Here is a 19916-nt window from a genome sequence, read left to right as displayed (position 1 = left end):
CATAAGTAAATAGGGCAATAATTTTTATTAACCAGGGAAATAATATTACGCATTACATACATTTGGCTAATTATCACACGAATTGTCGACTTTATAAAAACGAGAATAATTGACAACTTAGGCCCTACTATATCTCCAAAGATGAACTTTAAAGAGCAAGTCACATACCAGGGAACGAAAGTTATAATCATTTGAATGAATTCATTAATGAGGCCAATAACCGTTGTAAAACTACACACACGCATCACTAGAGAGGTTTCAAGTTCGATATGTGATCATTTTAGCTCATTGATAAAGTATCATAAATTTTGCGTGATCGTCGTTGGAATACAAATTTTCAGCGCCATTTATTTTGTGCGTCACATCAATCACCTCTTCATGAAATGTGGTGCATGTATCAAACGCAACTCGCTTGTCATGCAATTGATAGCCTCGGTCAGCTCACTGTTTATTGCGTAATTCTAAAGCCCCCGCCGCCGCCGCCGCACGCACCATGCTTTGTTTTGTCTTCAATGGGGTCAAGAGCAATGCTTCATTGGCATACGCCCTGGCAACGGAGGCGGAGTCTCGATCGGGCGAGAACAATAGGTGCGAAACGCAACGCAAAGGCGAGCGTTCGAAAAAAATGTAACCGAAAAAAATGGTCTCAGAAAAACTGTGATTTGGGACACTTGTACTCATTTTTACACACTGACATTTTCTGTACAAATAGATAAAACATCAAGGGATCAAAATCCGTCATAAAGAAATTTCGACCCGAGCAGTGTTTCCCCTTCATTTTCAGCTCATTACGGGAAAACTGCGACTTATGACTCATTTTGTTGGAGCGTCACACATATTGTATTGATTTGGATATGACCGTGCATCACAAAACCAACAAAGCGTCATGATTTTATCCGAGGACTTAAAATAGATGGAACGGGTCACTCCAGTCAATCTTGAGTTTTTCAGGTTTTCTGAAAGAGCAATGTTATTCTTCCCTTACTTTATTTTAAAGTTTGAGATCATAAAACGAATGGGAAGTTGTACTTTTAGCAGTTTTTCAAACATACTTTTGTAGAGTAGTGTAATCATGTATGTCTTAATATGGACTCGGGACCTTTTTATGTCTTAGAGATCCTTTTCACACTCTCGAATTCAACTCTGATAATCTCTAAGAGGATACAACTCCCATGAAAGTTAGAATTAGTCATGGATAGATGTGTTAACAGAGCGTGCTTAATTTCACCTTACTCTGATAATCCCTTTATTGTTGTTACAATAAAGTTTTACATCCTGTTTATTTTTTTTTGGTCTCATCCATTGCATATAATCACGGCTAGGTAAGATTAAGCACTCGAATATACCGTATACTTCAAAGCCTCTTTTCTCATAGACACTTTTATACAGAGTATGTGCTTTCATTGTAATATTTAGATAGGTTAGGAAAGTCCACTGGAATTGAGTTATACACCATCTTAAAGCTTAGAGTCTGTTCTTTTAGAATCTCCCCGTAACTAAAATAACAAAAATAAAAATCGTGCATGACGCCTTTTTGTTGGTTTTGTGGTGCAGGGTCACATATATACCCCGTTCAACCCAACCCCCCCCCCCTCAAAAAAGAGAGAGATGATAATAATGAAAACAGGAAACCTTTGCATTTTTTTCTCGTCACATTTCCCATCCTCTTTTTTAATCCGACATTTTGGAGCATAGATATTGGCACAAGTGACATGATCTCTAGATCCATTTCTTTTGTCTTTAGCTTATGTTCTCTTTTTAACGAACTGAGGCATGTGGTACACGTTAACAGTGAAAAGCATTTGAATTTTAGATTTTTGAATTTTCCGACATTTTCATGAATAGGAATGTTGTTAAAGAATATGCCAAAAACAAGTCGATTTAATTAATGAAATGAATAAATTAGGGAAATCAATTCTTTTACACATGTTTCAACACAGTTCTAAATATCAGTGATATATCACGGTGTACTTGATAGATAAATATGAAAGATCTTTTCTAAAATAATGTTGCCCAGGATCTTTTGATATTTTTATGGTTTGAAGAAAAACTCCAGTTTCGATCAATTATATCTTATTTGCATTTCTTCGCTTCCTTTCCTTTTATTTCTTTGGTTACAAAATCTGATCTGGTTGATCTTACCAGTTTCCTCCATTTTCTTCTGGTCGTCTTCAGACGTCAGCATATGCATCAGTGACCACTTTGTTCCACACTTAGTCAGAATTTTGTCGATATTCTGTTGTCCGAAAGATATGAATATACTTAGGTTAAACAACCTGTTGAACCGTTCAACAATTCGAATCCTTTGACAAGATTTTTAAGTAAAACAATTTTTCTACATTATGTTATTGATAATACAGTGAATCATGGATGAGAAGAGATTGAATTTTCAAATACCTTGATGACGTCGCTGAACACCGAGTCATCTACCATCAGACGTCGAGCCATGCCCCACCACTGAGATCCCATGCCGGAGTAAACAAAAACCAGCCGCTGGACGGAAAGATGTCCATCTCTCGCACGTCCTTCTGTGATAGCAGTGGTGGCGTCAGCGTCTTGACTGAGCTTTTGCTGAATCTGCTTTTTGGCATCTCTTGGTGAAGTTGCGATGATGCACATACGGTGCTCAAGATGTGTAGAGCGCACACCAGCAGTGTACAAGGCGTTTTTGTAGAGCACCTCATCGTCTCGTATCACTTCAGTCAAGAAGTTCTCCCAGTCCCGGAGATAACTCCTGAGTGCATCCTTGCTGGCTGCTGAAAGGAACAGGATCGCTGGATTTTCTGTCACTCTGCCTCTGTAGGAGTATTGACGTTTCTCGTAACCTTCCATGACAACATGGGCGTTGGCACCTCCGAAGCCAAACGAGCTACAGCCGACCAAACGTTTGGCTCCTTCTGGCCATGCTGTCAATTCCGTCGGCACACGGATGTTGAGATTAACGTAGTCTACGTTGTCGTTCCAAGATACGAAGTGAACCTGTTTGGGAATCTGTTCGTGTTGCAAGCAAAGAGCGAGCTTGATGACACCAGCGATTCCTGCTGCTGCCTCTGTGTGCCCATAATTTGTCTTTACAGAACTAACGTACAGAGGATACTGGTCAGGCGAACGCTTCAACCCCATAACTTCGCCTATCGCATTAGCTTCGATCGTGTCTCCAACCCTAGTGCCTGTGCCATGTGCTTCAAGAAGAGTCACGTCAGCTGGATTGACTCTAGCGTCATCATATGCCTTTTCAAGAAGCTTAACCTGCGCATCGTAGTTTGGACGTGCAATACCCGATGTGCGACCGTCGTTGCTTAGCGCGCCTCCACGAATGACCGCATAGATCCTGTCTTCATCCTCGATGGCTCGTTGTAGAGGCTTGAGAACAATGGCGCCCACACCTTCCCCCCGAGAAAATCCATCAGCTGACTTGTCGAAAGTCTTACTCTTGCCGTCATGTGAAACTACGTCACCTTGACAAAAGCCGACACTTGTCAGTGGGCCTAGACTGAGGTTCACGCCACCAGCAACGGCCATGTCACATTGACCTTTTCGTAGCCCGTCACACGCAAGAAGAATGGAGTACATGGACGAGGAGCAAGCTGTATTCACCGTCAAACTAGGTCCATGAAAGTCGTACTCGTATGAAATCCGGTTTGATATCATACATGAATTTGTGCCCGTATTTGTATAAGAGTTAATGTTGTCATTTGGAAGTGATACGAGGATGGTATACTCAGTCGCAGTCACACCCATGTACACCCCTGTGTTTGATCCGCGCACAGACTGAGCGCAGATTCCTGCATCTTGCAAGGTCTCCCAGACTACCTCAAGCAGAAGCCTGATCTGTGGGTCCATGTGGTTTGCCTCGTCTGTAACAGAGAAATGCACACAACAAAAGTAGCGTTCAAACATCCAACTGGAACAATGGGCATGATTTCATTTGTTTTCTACTTCCTTGATTAACAATGACATTAGAGAAACTTGTTTGTGATTTTTATTACAATATACAAATATCAGCATATTTTTTTGTCAAGTTTAAAAAAAGTTGCGTAAAGCAGTATATGTTTCTAACGTAGCTCCCCCCCCCCCTTCCACCCCCCCCCCCCCCCACTCGCTCCGCTCGCTCGGGTTCGGTCGCGTTGATGATATTCAGTGTAAGAATTAATACAAGAAGTTTATTTAAATGATACCATTTTATAGGCAATAATTCCATGATCCTGAGAAAATAAATGTTGATATAAAGTTACATTCAAACCCATCAAGGTTAAAAGCACTTCAAAACCTTTTTCATTGAAAAACAAACTTACCACAGAAAGAAAGGCTAATGAGTGTTGAAATAAAAATAAAAAAGATATCATGAATATATTTATGTTAGTCATCTTAATATCACAGAAAAATACCGCAATTCGGTGTTAAACATCTAAGCTGTGAATATCGCCTGTTAGACAAACAGGAATAAAACATAAATCGTTTTAGAAGTGATGACGGAGAAAAAAAGATTGTCATATTACGGGACAAAAATGCACCATGATTGATTGATGGATGGATTGATTGATAGATTGATTGAATAATTGATTGATATCATTTCTGCAAGATAAAAGTATGTGCATTACTAACAGCACTGAATAATGCAGACATGTCAACACAAAAAAATGCGGTGGACGCCATCCCATTGTGTATAAGTTCATTTGGACTATCGGCCGGATGAGCCTCATTATAATCTGACTATGTCACTTCGGCTCATAGAATATCAGTGAACAAGATTATCATATGAAAGCAACTATTAAAAAGGGATGTCAATGTATACAATCGACAACACAATACCTGGCGATATTTTGAAAAACTGCCTGTCAAACAATTCTGGGTTCTCGGTAAGGTATCCCCCGCACACGTTGTACATCTTTCCAGGACGTTTTTCACCAGGAAAGAGGAAAAACGACTCATCTAGGCGATCAGGAGGGATGGATGTCGTGCAGTCCAGCCCCCTGACCACATTGTTCCAAAATTTGTATACGCCATTAGCACCGTTAGCGAATCGACATCCGATTCCTACGATGGCGATTTTGTCCTCTATCGGCATCGAAGAGTCGATGGCAGAGTCTGCGACGTTCAGGTGTCTCCTCGCGTCCATGATAGCTATCCAGCTGTGTTAGAATAATTCAAGATGTTAAATACATTGTGAATCAGTTTGAGGTCCTGGAATAGTTATGATATCTCTTTCATTTGGACTGTATTTTTTTTTTTTTATGTGTGGCTAAACCCCTGGCCAGGAAATCTCATTGCATGATATCTTTTTTTTTTTTTTTTCACATGGCCCTACACTTTATAGAATACAACGCGCGTTTTTGCAATATAGCTTACTTGGAGATAAGAAAGACCCAGGTGCATTAGACATGTTTGACATTAATCTAAGAAAAAAATAATAGTCTGATATTTCCAATTTTCTTGATATTATGAATAAAAATTGAAATGCCAACCAGTCATTTTAATGGCAATCATATTGATTTATATTTGCATAACTTTGCAGGGGAGTTTAAAAATCATAGCCAAATTTGGACTTGGACTTTGGCCGTTGTTTGTGAAAAAATTATTTGAAAAGGGCTTCCTACAATGTGTGTATATATATATATATATATATATATATATAGATTTGAGGCGGACGTTGCTCTCGATCTTGTTCTCCCTTTTTATCGAGCTTTCTGCCTGTCATCAGGCTTTCATCAGGAGCTACCAACAAAATAAACATTAAAATAATCGCCTAAAAGGCACAATGTGCCGTGATATATACCGCAATGTCGTATATCATAACACTTAACTTCCAAACTTTGTATAACCTTCATAATATGAAGGTTATTACAAAAATCAATCGTTCAATTCAAAACAACAATACAATCAAACGTCATTTCATCAACAGAAACAGTATGTATAAAAATGCCGTAAATTAAATTCCAGTATCAAACTTCTCGAATATAATAATCACACTCTGCCATCATAAGTATAATGATTACAAACAGATAGTAATACATGTGTATACACATATATGCACATAGGCATGAAATATATTCATATATGTAATATGCATTGCTATGCATACATACACACTCATAGATAATCATATAAATTATTATACATAACTACAGTTAATATAACACTATCTATTAGATACTACCAAAATATAACTTAACCCTATAAAGCCCAAGGGGGGGGGGGGCCCATTGTGCCCCCCCCCCCCTACCAGATTTTCATTTGCCACTCCTTCGCCCTTAATCCGATTTCAACCAAATTTGGTGATTTTTCCTCAAATCTTATTGCAAATATTTTGATATATAATCTAGCTATATTTGATGTTGCTGGTTGCCATGGCAACCATAAACTGACAACCATGTCAGTCAGATTTTGCACCTTTTTTCCGTTCCCATTTCATTTAATAGCATTACAGTATATGAAATGGATGTTTCTTGGCTGAAATTTGTTGAGGGAGCAAAATTTGAAGTAATTATGGTCTTGGAAAGTTTTTCTTATTATTTCCTTTGTTATTATGTGACAAAGGCATAAAACAATAGATATAATAAAGATAATTGAAAACATTAATATTTTCTAAAGATTGCCCTTCTGTTTTGGGTAATTTTGATTCCTTCACCCAAGTTATGCCTCTAATATCATTAGTTTATCATATTATCAATTTGCAATCTCAAAATTCCACTATTATGCAAATATGAAATGTCATAACTATACATGTACCCATCCCAAACATTTCATCTCAGGTCTGTCAATGTATTATTATGTTGATATAAATAGTGCCCCCATGCGGTGACCTTGAGAAATTTCAACCATAACAAATAATAAAATTCCACTTGCTTATCATTTGTGACAAATATGAAAATGATTGGTCTATAATAAGACATATATAATATGGATAAAGAAATTATACAGAAAAATCGTATTTTTAGCATATTTCCTATGTTTTTCTTTATATTTTGGTTAATAGAGCCCTCCATAGGTGACCTTGAAAAAATTCAAATGTGCCGTCATGTAGAGTATGAGTTACTCTACCTATGTGCCAAATATGACGATGATACATCAAATAATAAAGAAGTTACGTAGGGGGGGGGGGGCACAATGTGCCCCCCCCCCCCTTGGGCCTGCGAGGGGTCAAAATAGCTTGGGCTTAATAGGGTTAAACAACTTCTAAATTACATCAACTTTCTAATCAAAGTGTATTAACAGCTAGAAGGAGCTACTTTCCACCGATTACCTTGCTCTTCGACTGTAATCAGTGATTTTCACCCATACGTTATTTACATGCTGAAAAATAGCCTGATATCTCAATATAGAAGCCTTTGTTACATCAGAAACCCTCAGCTATGTTTCGCGCCTCGCCCTATCCCTAGCAGAAACTAGAGCACGCACTTTAGTGCGTGTATGAAAACCTAAAAAAAAAATGCGCAGCTGGAAATCCCAAGTTCATTGACACTTAAAAACGAAAATCCTTCCTAAAATCTATTAAAAAAATTCGGATCACTACTAAAATTTAATCATCTGTTCCTTCCTAAAATCTATAAAAAATTTCGGATCACTACTAAAATTTAATCATCTGTTCCTTGTGTCAGAGTTAAGCTTTCCGGCAAGTTTCATCTAAATCCGTGCTCAACTTTTTTAGTTATTTTGCACACAAACAAACAAACAAAAATTTTATAACCTCCTCCCTTGGCAAAGGTAACAATATCATTCTGTAAATTTGCCTGTATAATTTGATTTGATGTCCTGCATCACAGCAAAGAGCTCATATTTTGTCAACAATATATAACATATACAATAACACTATGAAAACTATAATGTACTTATAGGCCACACACTAACTCCAATAGATACCTAGTTTTTTTTTTTGTGTGTGTTTTTTTTTTTGGGGGGGGGGGGTTGGGGGGTTTCAAGTTTTTACTGGTCCTTCAAAAGTTACTGGTCCAGCAGTTATTTTTACTGGTCCTAGAACGTCGGACCAGTGCAAATGTGCAGTAATATATCAGTATCAGAAGAGCCACCTGAAAATAAACAACACTCTACGCCACTATACTGACATGCCTTTAATCTGGCATGATAAGAGACATTTAGAAGAGCAATATGAAATTTATTTCATATTTGGTTGATTTTGGTCGGACTCGGAACCCCTCTTTCGCCAAGTTTTTGCCTAAATTCGACCGGTGGCCGACGGGAAATTGACAGGGCATTGCTCGGGCATCGCTAGGGATTTATAGCCCGCTCGACTTCTCAAAAAAAATCGTTTGGGGATGCCGAAATTCCAGCGGCGACCGAGCAGGCTACAAATCGGCCGGACGCCGTCCTGAGTTGTAAGTGTAACCGAGCAGTACCGATAAAACCTGTCAACTTTAATGAAAATTGGAATACGTGTTTTTAAGAAGTTAAAAAAAATATAAGCTGAGCCACATTTACTCATCCCCCACCCCGTATCCCGAGGGGGAACCATCAAATCTGACATCGTGCACCAAACCTGCTACAGCCAAAACACTTTGCTTTTCTTTTTAAATGTTTAAACCATTATTATATTTCTGTGGGTTTTTTTTTCAAAAAGAGAAGCGGACATTTTAAGATTCATTAATTTCCTTGGTTTGCCCCATCCCCCCACCCCCTTTAAGGAAGAGAATCCTATCACCTTAAAAATGCTACCTGCCTGGTTTGATAAATATCGGTTTTAGGGTTTTCGAGAAAAAAAAAATCAAATATTGAACCCCAAATCTATATCTGGTTCTCCTCGGGGTGGGGAGATGGGAACGAGGGTGATGCTCTGCAATTAAAGTAATCAGTCCATCGGCACAGTCAACTCAAGTAAATTAGACAAACTATTCAGTTTTTATCTAAAAGCACCAAATTTGGTACAAACGTAGTCTGATATATATTTACGTGAATTAAGATATCTAGCATTTTTTCGTGCCCCAATTATTGATTTGGTAACGGCTGTTTTTTTTTTTTTTTTTTTTTTTTGGGGGGGGGGGGTAAGAAAACGACAAATTTTCCACTAATCCATTGCAAAATGTGGTTAAAATGATTAGATCTATAGAGTTAGGATTACTCTTTAAATGGCAATTAAGCTAATAATCATTTCAGGCCATGCTAACGCTCAGAAATGACTGTTGCTATAGTAACATTTGATTTTCCATGAACTTGAATAATTTTTGTAATGTAAAAAAGAGCAATGAAATTAGAAATGACTGACAATGTCTATTCATTGAATTAAAATCGTTGCTTACCATCAAAACTGTGGTCATTGAAAGTAATAATATATTCTCTATAACGTGGTGGTGTCTATGGTAACGACTTTGCATAAATTGCTGTTTCTGTATCAAAACCTAACACAAATGACCAGGAACAAATATTGACAAGCATACAAATTTCTAACTGGCTCTTTTCAATCTGGATGCATGTTGCTACGACAGTGGTTAGGTCTTGTCTTCCATTTGTTACGGCAAGATAATGGTGCCACTCTATTTCTTTTTTTCTTCTTTTTTTTTGGGGGGGGGGGTAACTCATCCTCTCTGACCTGATAAAATGTGTTCTTTTTAACCTAGTTGGCTTTACCATAGTTATTTGCGAGGTAGTAAATAGTCTCAGGGTGTTGTCATGACTTACATACACTAAATGATGATTTTTAAAAAGAGAAGTATTGTGCGACATTAAAGGGTGTGTACAGTTCTGGTCGAGGTGAGGATTTAGCTTTTAACGTTTTGCGAGATATTCAGAAACCACTCTATGAGATGTCAAAGAGCATGCCATTCTAAGGGGTACCGGGGTATCAAAAGTTTATTCCATGAAAATCAGTTTTGAAATGGCTGAGATATCAAAAAACAAGGTGAAAAAAGAGATCCTAATAAAGTAGTGGCATGTCGCTTTTTATTGTTAGCACTTTTTTTGGATATCACAGCCATTTGAAAACCAATTTTCATCAAATAAACGTTGAATCCTTCTTAAAAATTATATGCTCTTTCATATTTCATAAGAGGCTTTTCATTATCTCACTTAGGAATGTTCAAATTTAAACATGAATCCCCACCTCAACCAGTACTGTACAGTCCCTTTAAAGGCATTATTTACCATTTGCAGATGAAACAAAAACCCCGCTTTAGTGCTTCAAAATAACTCTAAAATGAGAGTTACGGATAGAAACAACCAATGCAAAATAAATTAACCAGGATAATCAATATTAATTATCAATAGATATGCAAAATATGAACAATAGTTATGATGAAATTGTTTCTAGAATAAATCGTCTACGGTTATGGTTTATTGAGAAAAATTGTGATATCTTCCTATATTCTAGGTTTCATTGCAAATTTTTTATATGGTAGAATGTTTTGTGATACAACTGACCTACACATAATTATGCATCAAATGTGATAACTCGACCATTTTTTAAATCACTGCTGTCAGTGGTAAACAATACCTCAAAAGAAAAACACAGTCATTACAATGCATAGGAATGCAGAGTGCAAGCGTCAAATCTATTTTATATTTCAAGTCAAAATCTCAGTTATCAAAAACCATTTTTGCTTTCGACAATGAGCATAAACATGGTAATACCTGAACTTTCAACAACAACAACAATTAGTGAGACTTCAGGTATAAACTATGGCATGCCGTTCATGTTGATTGCAATGAATACTGTTGATAAATGATTTTTTTTTATTATTATCATAATCAAACGAGTTTAATGAAATAAATCTACTTTATCGGACAGAAACAGCATTAGGTCTACATTGGACGTCACAGACAATTTCATATTGTTAAATCTAGCACAAACACTCTTATACTACCCGTTTTAAAGAATTTCATCACCTAAGTGTTCCCCTAAAGTATGACAACATTTCTGACAATGCTGACACTTTTATCTACTACCCCTTTTCACAGCAACCAGGACGATAGGGATATTAAGGCCAACTGGTTTAAAGAGGATATTCGCATGATATATGTCTACATTTTTTTCTTGATAATCATTTACCAATATTTTTGACATCCTCTAAAACCTAAGTAGATAATATCAAGAAATTTAACAAGGAAGCATAACAGAAAAAAAAATATTTGAATACTTTATTCAAAAACTAATGTAATAGAGATTGGAGTGCTGCTTCAGCAAGAAAACAAAAATGTTAGTGAAGCTTATGAATATTTCTATGAATATTTCAATGATTAGTTAGACATCATGATAAAAACGTACCACGACTTTAAAGCAACAATTGAAAAGTGAGAAGAGAAACTCATGATCGATCGAAGAAAAAATATCTTAATTGATGTAGATTTTTTTTAATTGATGTAAAAGGCATTACACTAATTTCAAAATTGTAATTGAACATAAATTTTAGTAACAAAAAAAAAAACATTTGACATATAAGAAAACGGATGAGAAAATTCAAGCGCAACACGGAATATAAAAAAATAAAATGATAACTATGAATTCTCAGCGTGATAACTTATGACAAAAATTGCATACCTTGGTGAAATTGCACAAGATTTTTCCACAAGTATAAGTCTTGAATTGTCTTCGAAATTAGGTTAAAAAAACAATGCACATAATTACATATTGCACAGTATGTTTGAACTAAGCCAAATGCAATGCGATTTTTTTTTTCATCAGCCTCACATGAGACATTTGAATATTTGTCAAAACTGAAGAATCAATGAAGTCTACAAGATATATTGGCATCAGTCCTAATCTTGTAAAGCAAATTATTCGGAGCATAGCCTTGCCATTAGAGCACACATTCAATTCAATACTCTCCACTGGATGCTGTCTTGATTTATCAAAATAAGCAAAGTAATTCCAGTTTATTAAAAAAAAATGATCGAACCAAAATTAAGGAATTATAGACCTATTTCTCTTTTGCCATGGATATCAAAAACATTAGGAAAATATGTATAAAAGGATGGATTCACTTTGTCATTAGGTACCCATAAAATGACATTCTCAACCCAGCTCACTTTTGCGTTAGAAAAAAAAAAAGAATATCTGTTGATTTCATAATAACTAAACATTTAGATGAAATCACAATATTCTCTTTCCAAATTTGATAGATCACGCATTTTTTTTTCATATCTCAGTAAAGTGCTCAATACTATCGGCAAAAATTTGATAATAATATAACTCTTTTGAAATATTACCTTTACAATCAATCTATTACTTCAACACACAGGTACAGTTCAACATTATCTCATTAAAAGAAACATACTGTATACTATACAACAAAGAAAAAAAAACTATTCTTCTGTCATACTTCCGAAGTACAATAATTCTTTACCATCAATTTAAACATAAAACATGAAAATGGTGGTTACATTCAATAATATAGTCGATTTAATGCTATATTCGTCAGCAAATAATATATTTGTATATTATCAAGGAAATGTAATAATCAAAATAACTTCTTGGTTATAGCTACTTTCGGATCAGGTATATGGCAGCAAGATATGACATTGTGTCAAATTCCTCGGGTAGAGTAAGTGGTTGGGTTGTAAGGGTTTATTATTATCATTAAATTATAATTATGATATTGCACTGCATAACATTGAACTTATAACATCATAGCACATTATGTCATCTAGATAATCATTGATATGTTTTCTCTTGGTAGCTCATAATGAGGGCAGAAAGTTTGATTAAAGGGAAAATTAGAGAGCAGAGTCATATTTGATTTTTTTTCCCCCACATCGCGTTCGTTTTGGTCAGGATCGATCTCTCGTATTACAAATTATCTTAGTATGCATACTTACACAATCCGTACATGTTATATTTATAATGACATACAGATGTGGATACATTAATTATGCAAATGATCTAATATAAAGCGACATGTTTTTAGATAGCAGGGTTTTTTTTTCTTTTTTTGAAGATTTCCGTCAACAAACAATAGTATGCAAGTTTTTTTCTTCAAAAATAAGCAATCATACATGCACGCATACACATGCACACACAAATATTAATAACAAAATGGTTGGTTTGCTCGAGTCATTATCCTTCTTTCATACTCATCATAAGGTAGCTCATTGCCAGAGAGTTTTTGCCATGAGTATTGGCACTTACTTGTGCTGATGGTTGGTTCATAAATAAACCAAATGATTGATGCTTCAATGAAACTAGCGACATTCAATGTTACATTTCTGAAGAGTTGAATCGGCCATGACAGGACAGGCGCAGAAGCTTCCAACGCAGACCGAGTAGAAAGTAGAGTGAGTATCCTGCGACCAAAGACGACAATGTGGAGCATGGAGGTATGGTATCAATATTCAGAATCATTGGAATGATACTCTCACTACGAATCAGTGAAATTCTAAAAAATGAAGTCCAAAATGAAATAGAACTAGTCTTGGTACCTAAATCAAATTCAGGACCCTCCCATGTTTTTTTTTGTTTTTGTTTTTTGTTTTTTGTTTTTTATATCTCAGCCATTTCAAAACCGACTTTCATCAAATAAACGCCTTCCTCTGAGAATTGTATGCTCTTGAATATTTCAAAAGTGGTTTCTTATTATATTGCAGAAAAGTTAAATCCTGAATCTCAATCTCAACCACAAAGTTACTATAAAAAACCCCTTTAACCCCGCAAGACTACTCTTACTTTTTTTAATTAACTCTTTAGTTCATATCAAAAATTGATTTCTATCTCTGAGAGCTTTTGCCTACTGTTTTCTGCAGTCTTCATGAAACTCTGTAGATATGGTTTCCTTTGGTTTATTTCTGCATTTTCTTTCTCCAAAATACAATAACAAATGAAAACGAAGTGATACAGAGTGTGCAAAAAAAGGGAGAGTATTATAACATTCAAATCAATATAAGAAATGCCAATTGCATAACAGCATCAGTCTGTAATAACATATGAATCAAAGCAACATGTTAAGGCATACTGTATTTACACATGAACGAATGAGAAACCAATACAGAGGACCGGCATCATAAGCAAAGCTTAACGTGGATGAGGCCCTATCTTATAATTTATAAATAAAATATATTACAACACCAATAAACCTACACATGAAATTCTTAACCTTAACGTTATATACCAAACACATTTTGCTAAAGAAAAAAAAAACAACAACGGAAAGGAAAAACAGTGACTTTAAAGGAAAAGAAAAAAATATGATGTGAATCGGCAGTCTAGGGAGGATTAGGACTCTAGATGGCACTGTCAGTCAATTTGTTTACAAGAGAGAAATTTCAAAAAAATTCTGATATTCTCAATGTCTCCTTTCTTTACAATAGGTGAGGGTAGGAGACGTAAGGCCTCTCCCCACCCCCACCCCACAAAAAAAAAAAAAACCGAACAAACAAATACACGCTTGGCTGGCGCTGATTTTGAAGTACAATGTTGCTACCACTATGCACCCCTTTCTCTATTATCTGAGGAGAATGTATAATTGCTATTCATTCTGCAGGGATAAAGGCAACCTGAGGCAACCTCGTGTATGATAGCTTGCAAGGTCTATGACATGGTATGTAGGGGATATACGCAGAAAGTTTCCATTCAGCAAGAAGTAGAAACCACTGAAACGCGTCATTTCACAGGGGGGTAAATAGAACATCTACAAACAAATCACCATTAATGATTAATGATAGCATGGCACAGAAAACTTCGCCAATAAATTCAAGGGGAGCAGGGTTTTGTACAAAGACATCAGCATATCACAATATGAATTAGGGAGACTCGTAATAATTTCATCCAGTGGGGGAGTGAACACACATTGAATAGCACCGTATGGGGCAATGCAAATATTCTCCCACGTACATTCCTATCGTTCTGTCTAGACAGACTACAGGCACTCCATCTACGGTGAGTAAAACCCATGCAGTCAAATGAACGGTAGAGAACACGATAGCTTATGAAGTTAACAGTTGAATAATGTAGTTTGCAAAAGGGCTCAAAAAGGTAATTTCAAACATTACATTTGGAATGGTAATAATACCGTGACGCGATTTGCCAGGATCATATTAAGTGGTGTTGGAGTATTGCGAACTCAAGTGTAACCGACTTTTATTCCTGAACCGCCTCGCTGTTCAGCAGTGGGTAGGTAGCCTGTGACGATCGTGATGATCGATCGTGTCCTAGCACAATTGATACTAATTATAATCATCCTTTTGCATGATTGTTGAGTGGTTTTAGTGGTGACACGATATTAATTTTGCTTCTTCGACAATTATTGTCCCCGTCTCATTTTCTCCAGGGACTTAGGTTTAAGGTTGTAATAATGTTATAGGTTTAGTTTGATGTCAGGATATGGATTATGATTAGGGTTGTGTTTGTGGGTAGAACAAATGGTTGCTTCAGCGTGCAGATATTTCATGGCAGCAATTGTCGCAAGAGCAAATATAATGTATTGGAACCGGTTGTTGTATGTGTCTGGTGGGCAGGTAATGGTAGATATGATTGTGCTGTGCATGGAGTGGCCACGTGAGCTATGGAAGGGGTTATGTACTAGGCACTGATTATGTATTATTATCTTATCTACATAATGTTCTCCGTCTAACTCCTTATCAAAAATTAATATCATTATTCAATGATTGTTGTTGTGACGAGTGTCACAAAGCAATTATTGTGGATCTATGTGATGTATGATAAATAGAAAACCACACTGGTCCACATTTTCTAGCGGTCATGACTAATCTTATGATTATGTTATTCTATAAAATGCTTGAAATGACACGCATACACAATGACTACAATGTGTGTCACTGATTGAATGTAGATCATGGCATTGAAATGAAAGATTTTTGGAAATAACACAAAAAAAAGCGAATTACCAACAAGTTGCATGCAACTCACTTTCTCTTTTTATATCGTTCTATAGATATTGTTCTACTCCCAATCAGTGGATTATAGAAGATGATATTTTGATATTCGTTTCCATGATTATAACAGGATAAAGGGTCAACATTATTCAGAAGAATATACGACATAGCCTTTTTTTTCCTGAATATTGCTAACCTTAAGTAACTAATATAATATAGGCTCTTTAAAAACGAACACATTGTAATGCCAAAGTCATTAAAAAGTCATTTTCCATAATTTCAGGATTTCAATGTTCATAAAACGTAAATTTATTAAAAGAAAAGAAAAAAAAAAGAGTCCCTCTCCCTCCATTCCTTAGAACCATACTCATCCCACTTCCCCCTCCAGTAACTTCACCTTTCCTCCCTCTTTTTTCTCCCCCAACATCTAAGCTACTTGTACACACACTTTCTTTGTGTTTTACATAGTGCTTCATCCTTCATCAATGAAAAGGGGGCAATATACTAATAGATTTAATATAGGTTTTCCCGGCCAATTTCGCACTTTTGTCAGTCCAATTCCTAATTGCTGCATTCAATTTAGCACAATTTAGCCTAGATGGCATGTTCGGTATTTCAATTTTATAATCTTTTCATTCAAATTCATTTTGGAGCATTCAAATTACCTTTAACATCATTCGAATTAGCACTTTATCAGTTCAAATTCGTAATACAAGCACCATTTCGCAAATCGTTCATTCAATTTAGCATGATATACTCACGTGATCACGTATACGCTGCGCTCGTTCATTCGAATTCATTCTTGGGCATCCAATTTCGCATTTACTGCAGTCAATTTAGCAGACACGTTTATGCTGCTCTTATTCCTTTATTTTTTATTTTTTTTTAATCTTTCATTTTCATTCACCATAGTTATTGTTTGCAAGAATCACAATATTTCATATTTTCGTATTCATTCTTTATTCTGATATCATCTTTGCAACGGTACTTTCAAAATATGTATAAGTATATGTTATAAGTGTAGCATTATTTCATTCACAGATACATTAATCTTAAATTTGTTTTGACATTAATAGGGAGAAGGAGGTTTCAATTTACATCGTTATTCCTTTCATCTGCATGTTTCATTATTTTCATTTGATGGGTGCTATATTGCGTTAATCATCATTAGGAATAATGTTCTTGGATCAGCTCCTAGCCATCAATTTGTCAAGGTTATTACCCTCAAATGCTTCTACGATTCCCTGTCTTCTTGAGAGATACGCCTGAATCTAACTTGTGCTGCCATGACTGGACATAAGAAAGTTAACTGAATCTATGGTACTGGTGCATGTATAGTTCTGATATCATGTATGAAAGAAGAGGGGTGTTACAGAACAACAAACTTGAGTTATTTAGGATCAAAGATACCTTTACTATAGGTTTTCCCGGCCAATTTCGCACTTTTGTCAGTCCATTTGATAAAAGGTTTATTCAATTTAGCGAAAATCGTCGTCACTGCACATTCTGTCATTCAAAATTGCAACTTGTGCATTCAATTTAGCATTTCGATCAAGGAAATTCGCACATGTGTCTTTCGAATTCGTAAAACGGGCATTCAAATTGGCACGTGCTCTTCAGTCATTCAAATTCGCCAGCACTGGCGGAAAGTGGTATTTCAGTCATTCAATTTCGCGTATGGGCAGTCAAATTCCAAACATGTTCATTCAAATTGGCGTAATGTTATTTCTATTTTGAAAAGGTGAGAACCGTGGTTTATACGTAGGGGGTAAATGTGAATTTCTGTTTCATCCACACACTGTTAAGTATATAGCCCTAGCAAAGTTATCTTTGACCCTAAATAATTCAAGTTTGTTGTTCTGTAACGCCCCTCTTCTTTTATATATACATGTTATCAGAACTATACATGCACCAGTACCATAGATTCACTTTACTTTCTTATGTCCAGTCATGGCAGTACGAGTTAGACACAGGCGTATCTCTCAAGAAGACAGGGAAAGAATCATAGAAGCATTACTTGAGGGTAATAAACTTGACAAATAATTGATGGCTAGAGCTGATCCAAGAACTTTATTCATAATGATAATTTACGAAATATAGATAGCACCCACCAAATGAAAATAATGAAACATGCAGATGAAAGAAATATATAATTACGGTGTAAATTGAAACCTCCTCTCAAATAATGTCAAAACAAACAAGATTAATGTATCTGTGAATGAAATCGAATGCTATCGAACATTTTAAACACATACACATATTTTGAAAGTACTGTTGCAAAGTGATATCAGCATAAAGAATGAATACGAAAATATGAAATGCTAAGATGCTTGCAAACACTACCTATGATGAATGAAAATGGAAAAAAAGGAATAAATGCATTAACGTGTCTGCTAAATTGACTACAGTAAATGCGAAATTGGATGCCCAAGAATGAATTCGAATGAACGAGCGCAGCGTATACGTGATCACGTGACTACATCATGCTAAATTGAATGAACGATTTGCAAAATGGTGCTTGTCTTACGAATTTGAACTGAAAAAGTGCTGATTCGAATGATGTTAAATGTAATTTGAATGCTCCAAAATGAATTTGAATGAAAAGATTATAGAATTGAAATACCAAACATGCCATCCAGGCTAAATTGTGCCAAATTGAATGCACAAATTAGGAATTGGACTGAAAAAAGTGCGAAATTGGCCGGGAAAACCTATATATACTTAACAGTGTGTGGATGAAACAAAAAATTCAAATTTTAAATACGTATAAATCACGGTTCTCACCTTTTCAAAATAGAAACAGCATTACGCCAATTTGAATGAACATGTTTGGAATTTGACTGCCCATACGCGAAATTGAATGACTGAAATACCATTTTCCGCCATTGCTGGCGAATTTGAATGACTGAAGAGCACGTGCCAATTTGAATGCCCGTTTTACGAATTCGAAAGGCACATGTGCGAATTTAATTGATCGAAATGCTAAATTGAACGAACAAGTTGCAATTTTGAATGACAGAATGTGCAGTGACGAGGATTTTCGCTAAATTGAATGAACCTTTTATCAAATGGACTGACAAAAGTGCGAAATTGGCCGGGAAAACCTATATTTCTTTCCATGATTATTACAACTGTATAAAATATTTCACTATCATAACTGTGATATCTATTGTGTAAACTTCTCGCAGAAATATACAATATTGTTGTTGTTTTCTTCAATAAATTTACTAAATATACATGTTATTTTTTTTCAAAGAAATTTGAACAGATCATTACACATAAATCATTATAGATGCTAATATTGCATAATTTCAAAACTTCAACGTATACAGATTGGATGAAATATATGTTACCAGAAAGAAAAAGAAAATAGATAAAGGCCCCTCCCCTCCCTTTAAAACGTATATATCCCATCTCCCGCTCTCCCAACCTCACCTCGCCTCCCCATTTCCCTATCCCCACCCCCTTCTAAACTGTTCATTTTTTACATACACTGTATAACAGTTTAATACGTCTCAGCAATTTTTAAACATTGCATATAGGGTCAGTAACATGATATTCAATGACCTGTATATCCATGAACAATCTCACAGTAATCAATGAATCATATAACTCAAACATAATACACATCAAATTCGTTGTCTGGTCATGTGCACAACGTCAGTTGGAAACATTATGCGTACAGAGAAATAGAATGACGCTGACGAAACACACATGAATGCACTCTCACAATAATAGTATTTTGTGCAGTGCTATTTAACCGCCAAGGGCTGAAAGAAATAATCCGGTCTAAATGTGAAATGATAATATATTTTCATTAATTACCTTTAGCGTGAAAGTGATCTCTTCTTCCGCTCAATTTTTCATTCTTTTAAAGGATTTTTTTTTTTTTTTTTTTACATGCAATCAAGCTGTTCACGCCCTTGTAGGATAATTCCTATAAGGCTACACTTATCATGCGAGCTCTGAACTTTGACACTACAAGTACACTCACCTTACGATGGTCAGCTACAGCTCTTGTCCTTCAATGAAGATGAAGTTTAAAAATGAGAGCTGAGGTTTTAAATGAGATGAGTACGAGGCCGGTGCAGCCTTGTCTTTCTTATCTTGGTATCCCTTGTCCAAAGGAAATGCACGAGTATTGC

At 35.8% G+C, this 19916-nt stretch overlaps 1 protein-coding gene across 1 annotated transcript in view; it reads right to left on the bottom strand.

The window, feature by feature from the left end:
• LOC140233789 (mycocerosic acid synthase-like polyketide synthase) overlaps nucleotides 1-19916 on the bottom strand; it is a 62612-nt gene that overhangs the window by 13605 nt on the left and 29091 nt on the right. The window contains exons 3-5 of the mRNA XM_072313882.1: nucleotides 4813-5132; nucleotides 2398-3857; nucleotides 2143-2236 (exon numbers count right to left, since the gene is read on the bottom strand). Coding sequence (XP_072169983.1) covers nucleotides 2143-2236; nucleotides 2398-3857; nucleotides 4813-5132 — 1874 coding nt within the window. The remainder of the gene's footprint in view (nucleotides 1-2142; nucleotides 2237-2397; nucleotides 3858-4812; nucleotides 5133-19916) is intronic.

The sequence above is a fragment of the Diadema setosum genome, chromosome 10, assembly GCF_964275005.1.
Source record: "Diadema setosum chromosome 10, eeDiaSeto1, whole genome shotgun sequence".
Taxonomy (NCBI): domain Eukaryota; kingdom Metazoa; phylum Echinodermata; class Echinoidea; order Diadematoida; family Diadematidae; genus Diadema; species Diadema setosum.
The sequence above is the reverse complement of the archived record's forward strand: the minus strand, read 5'-3'. Positions and strand labels throughout refer to the sequence as shown.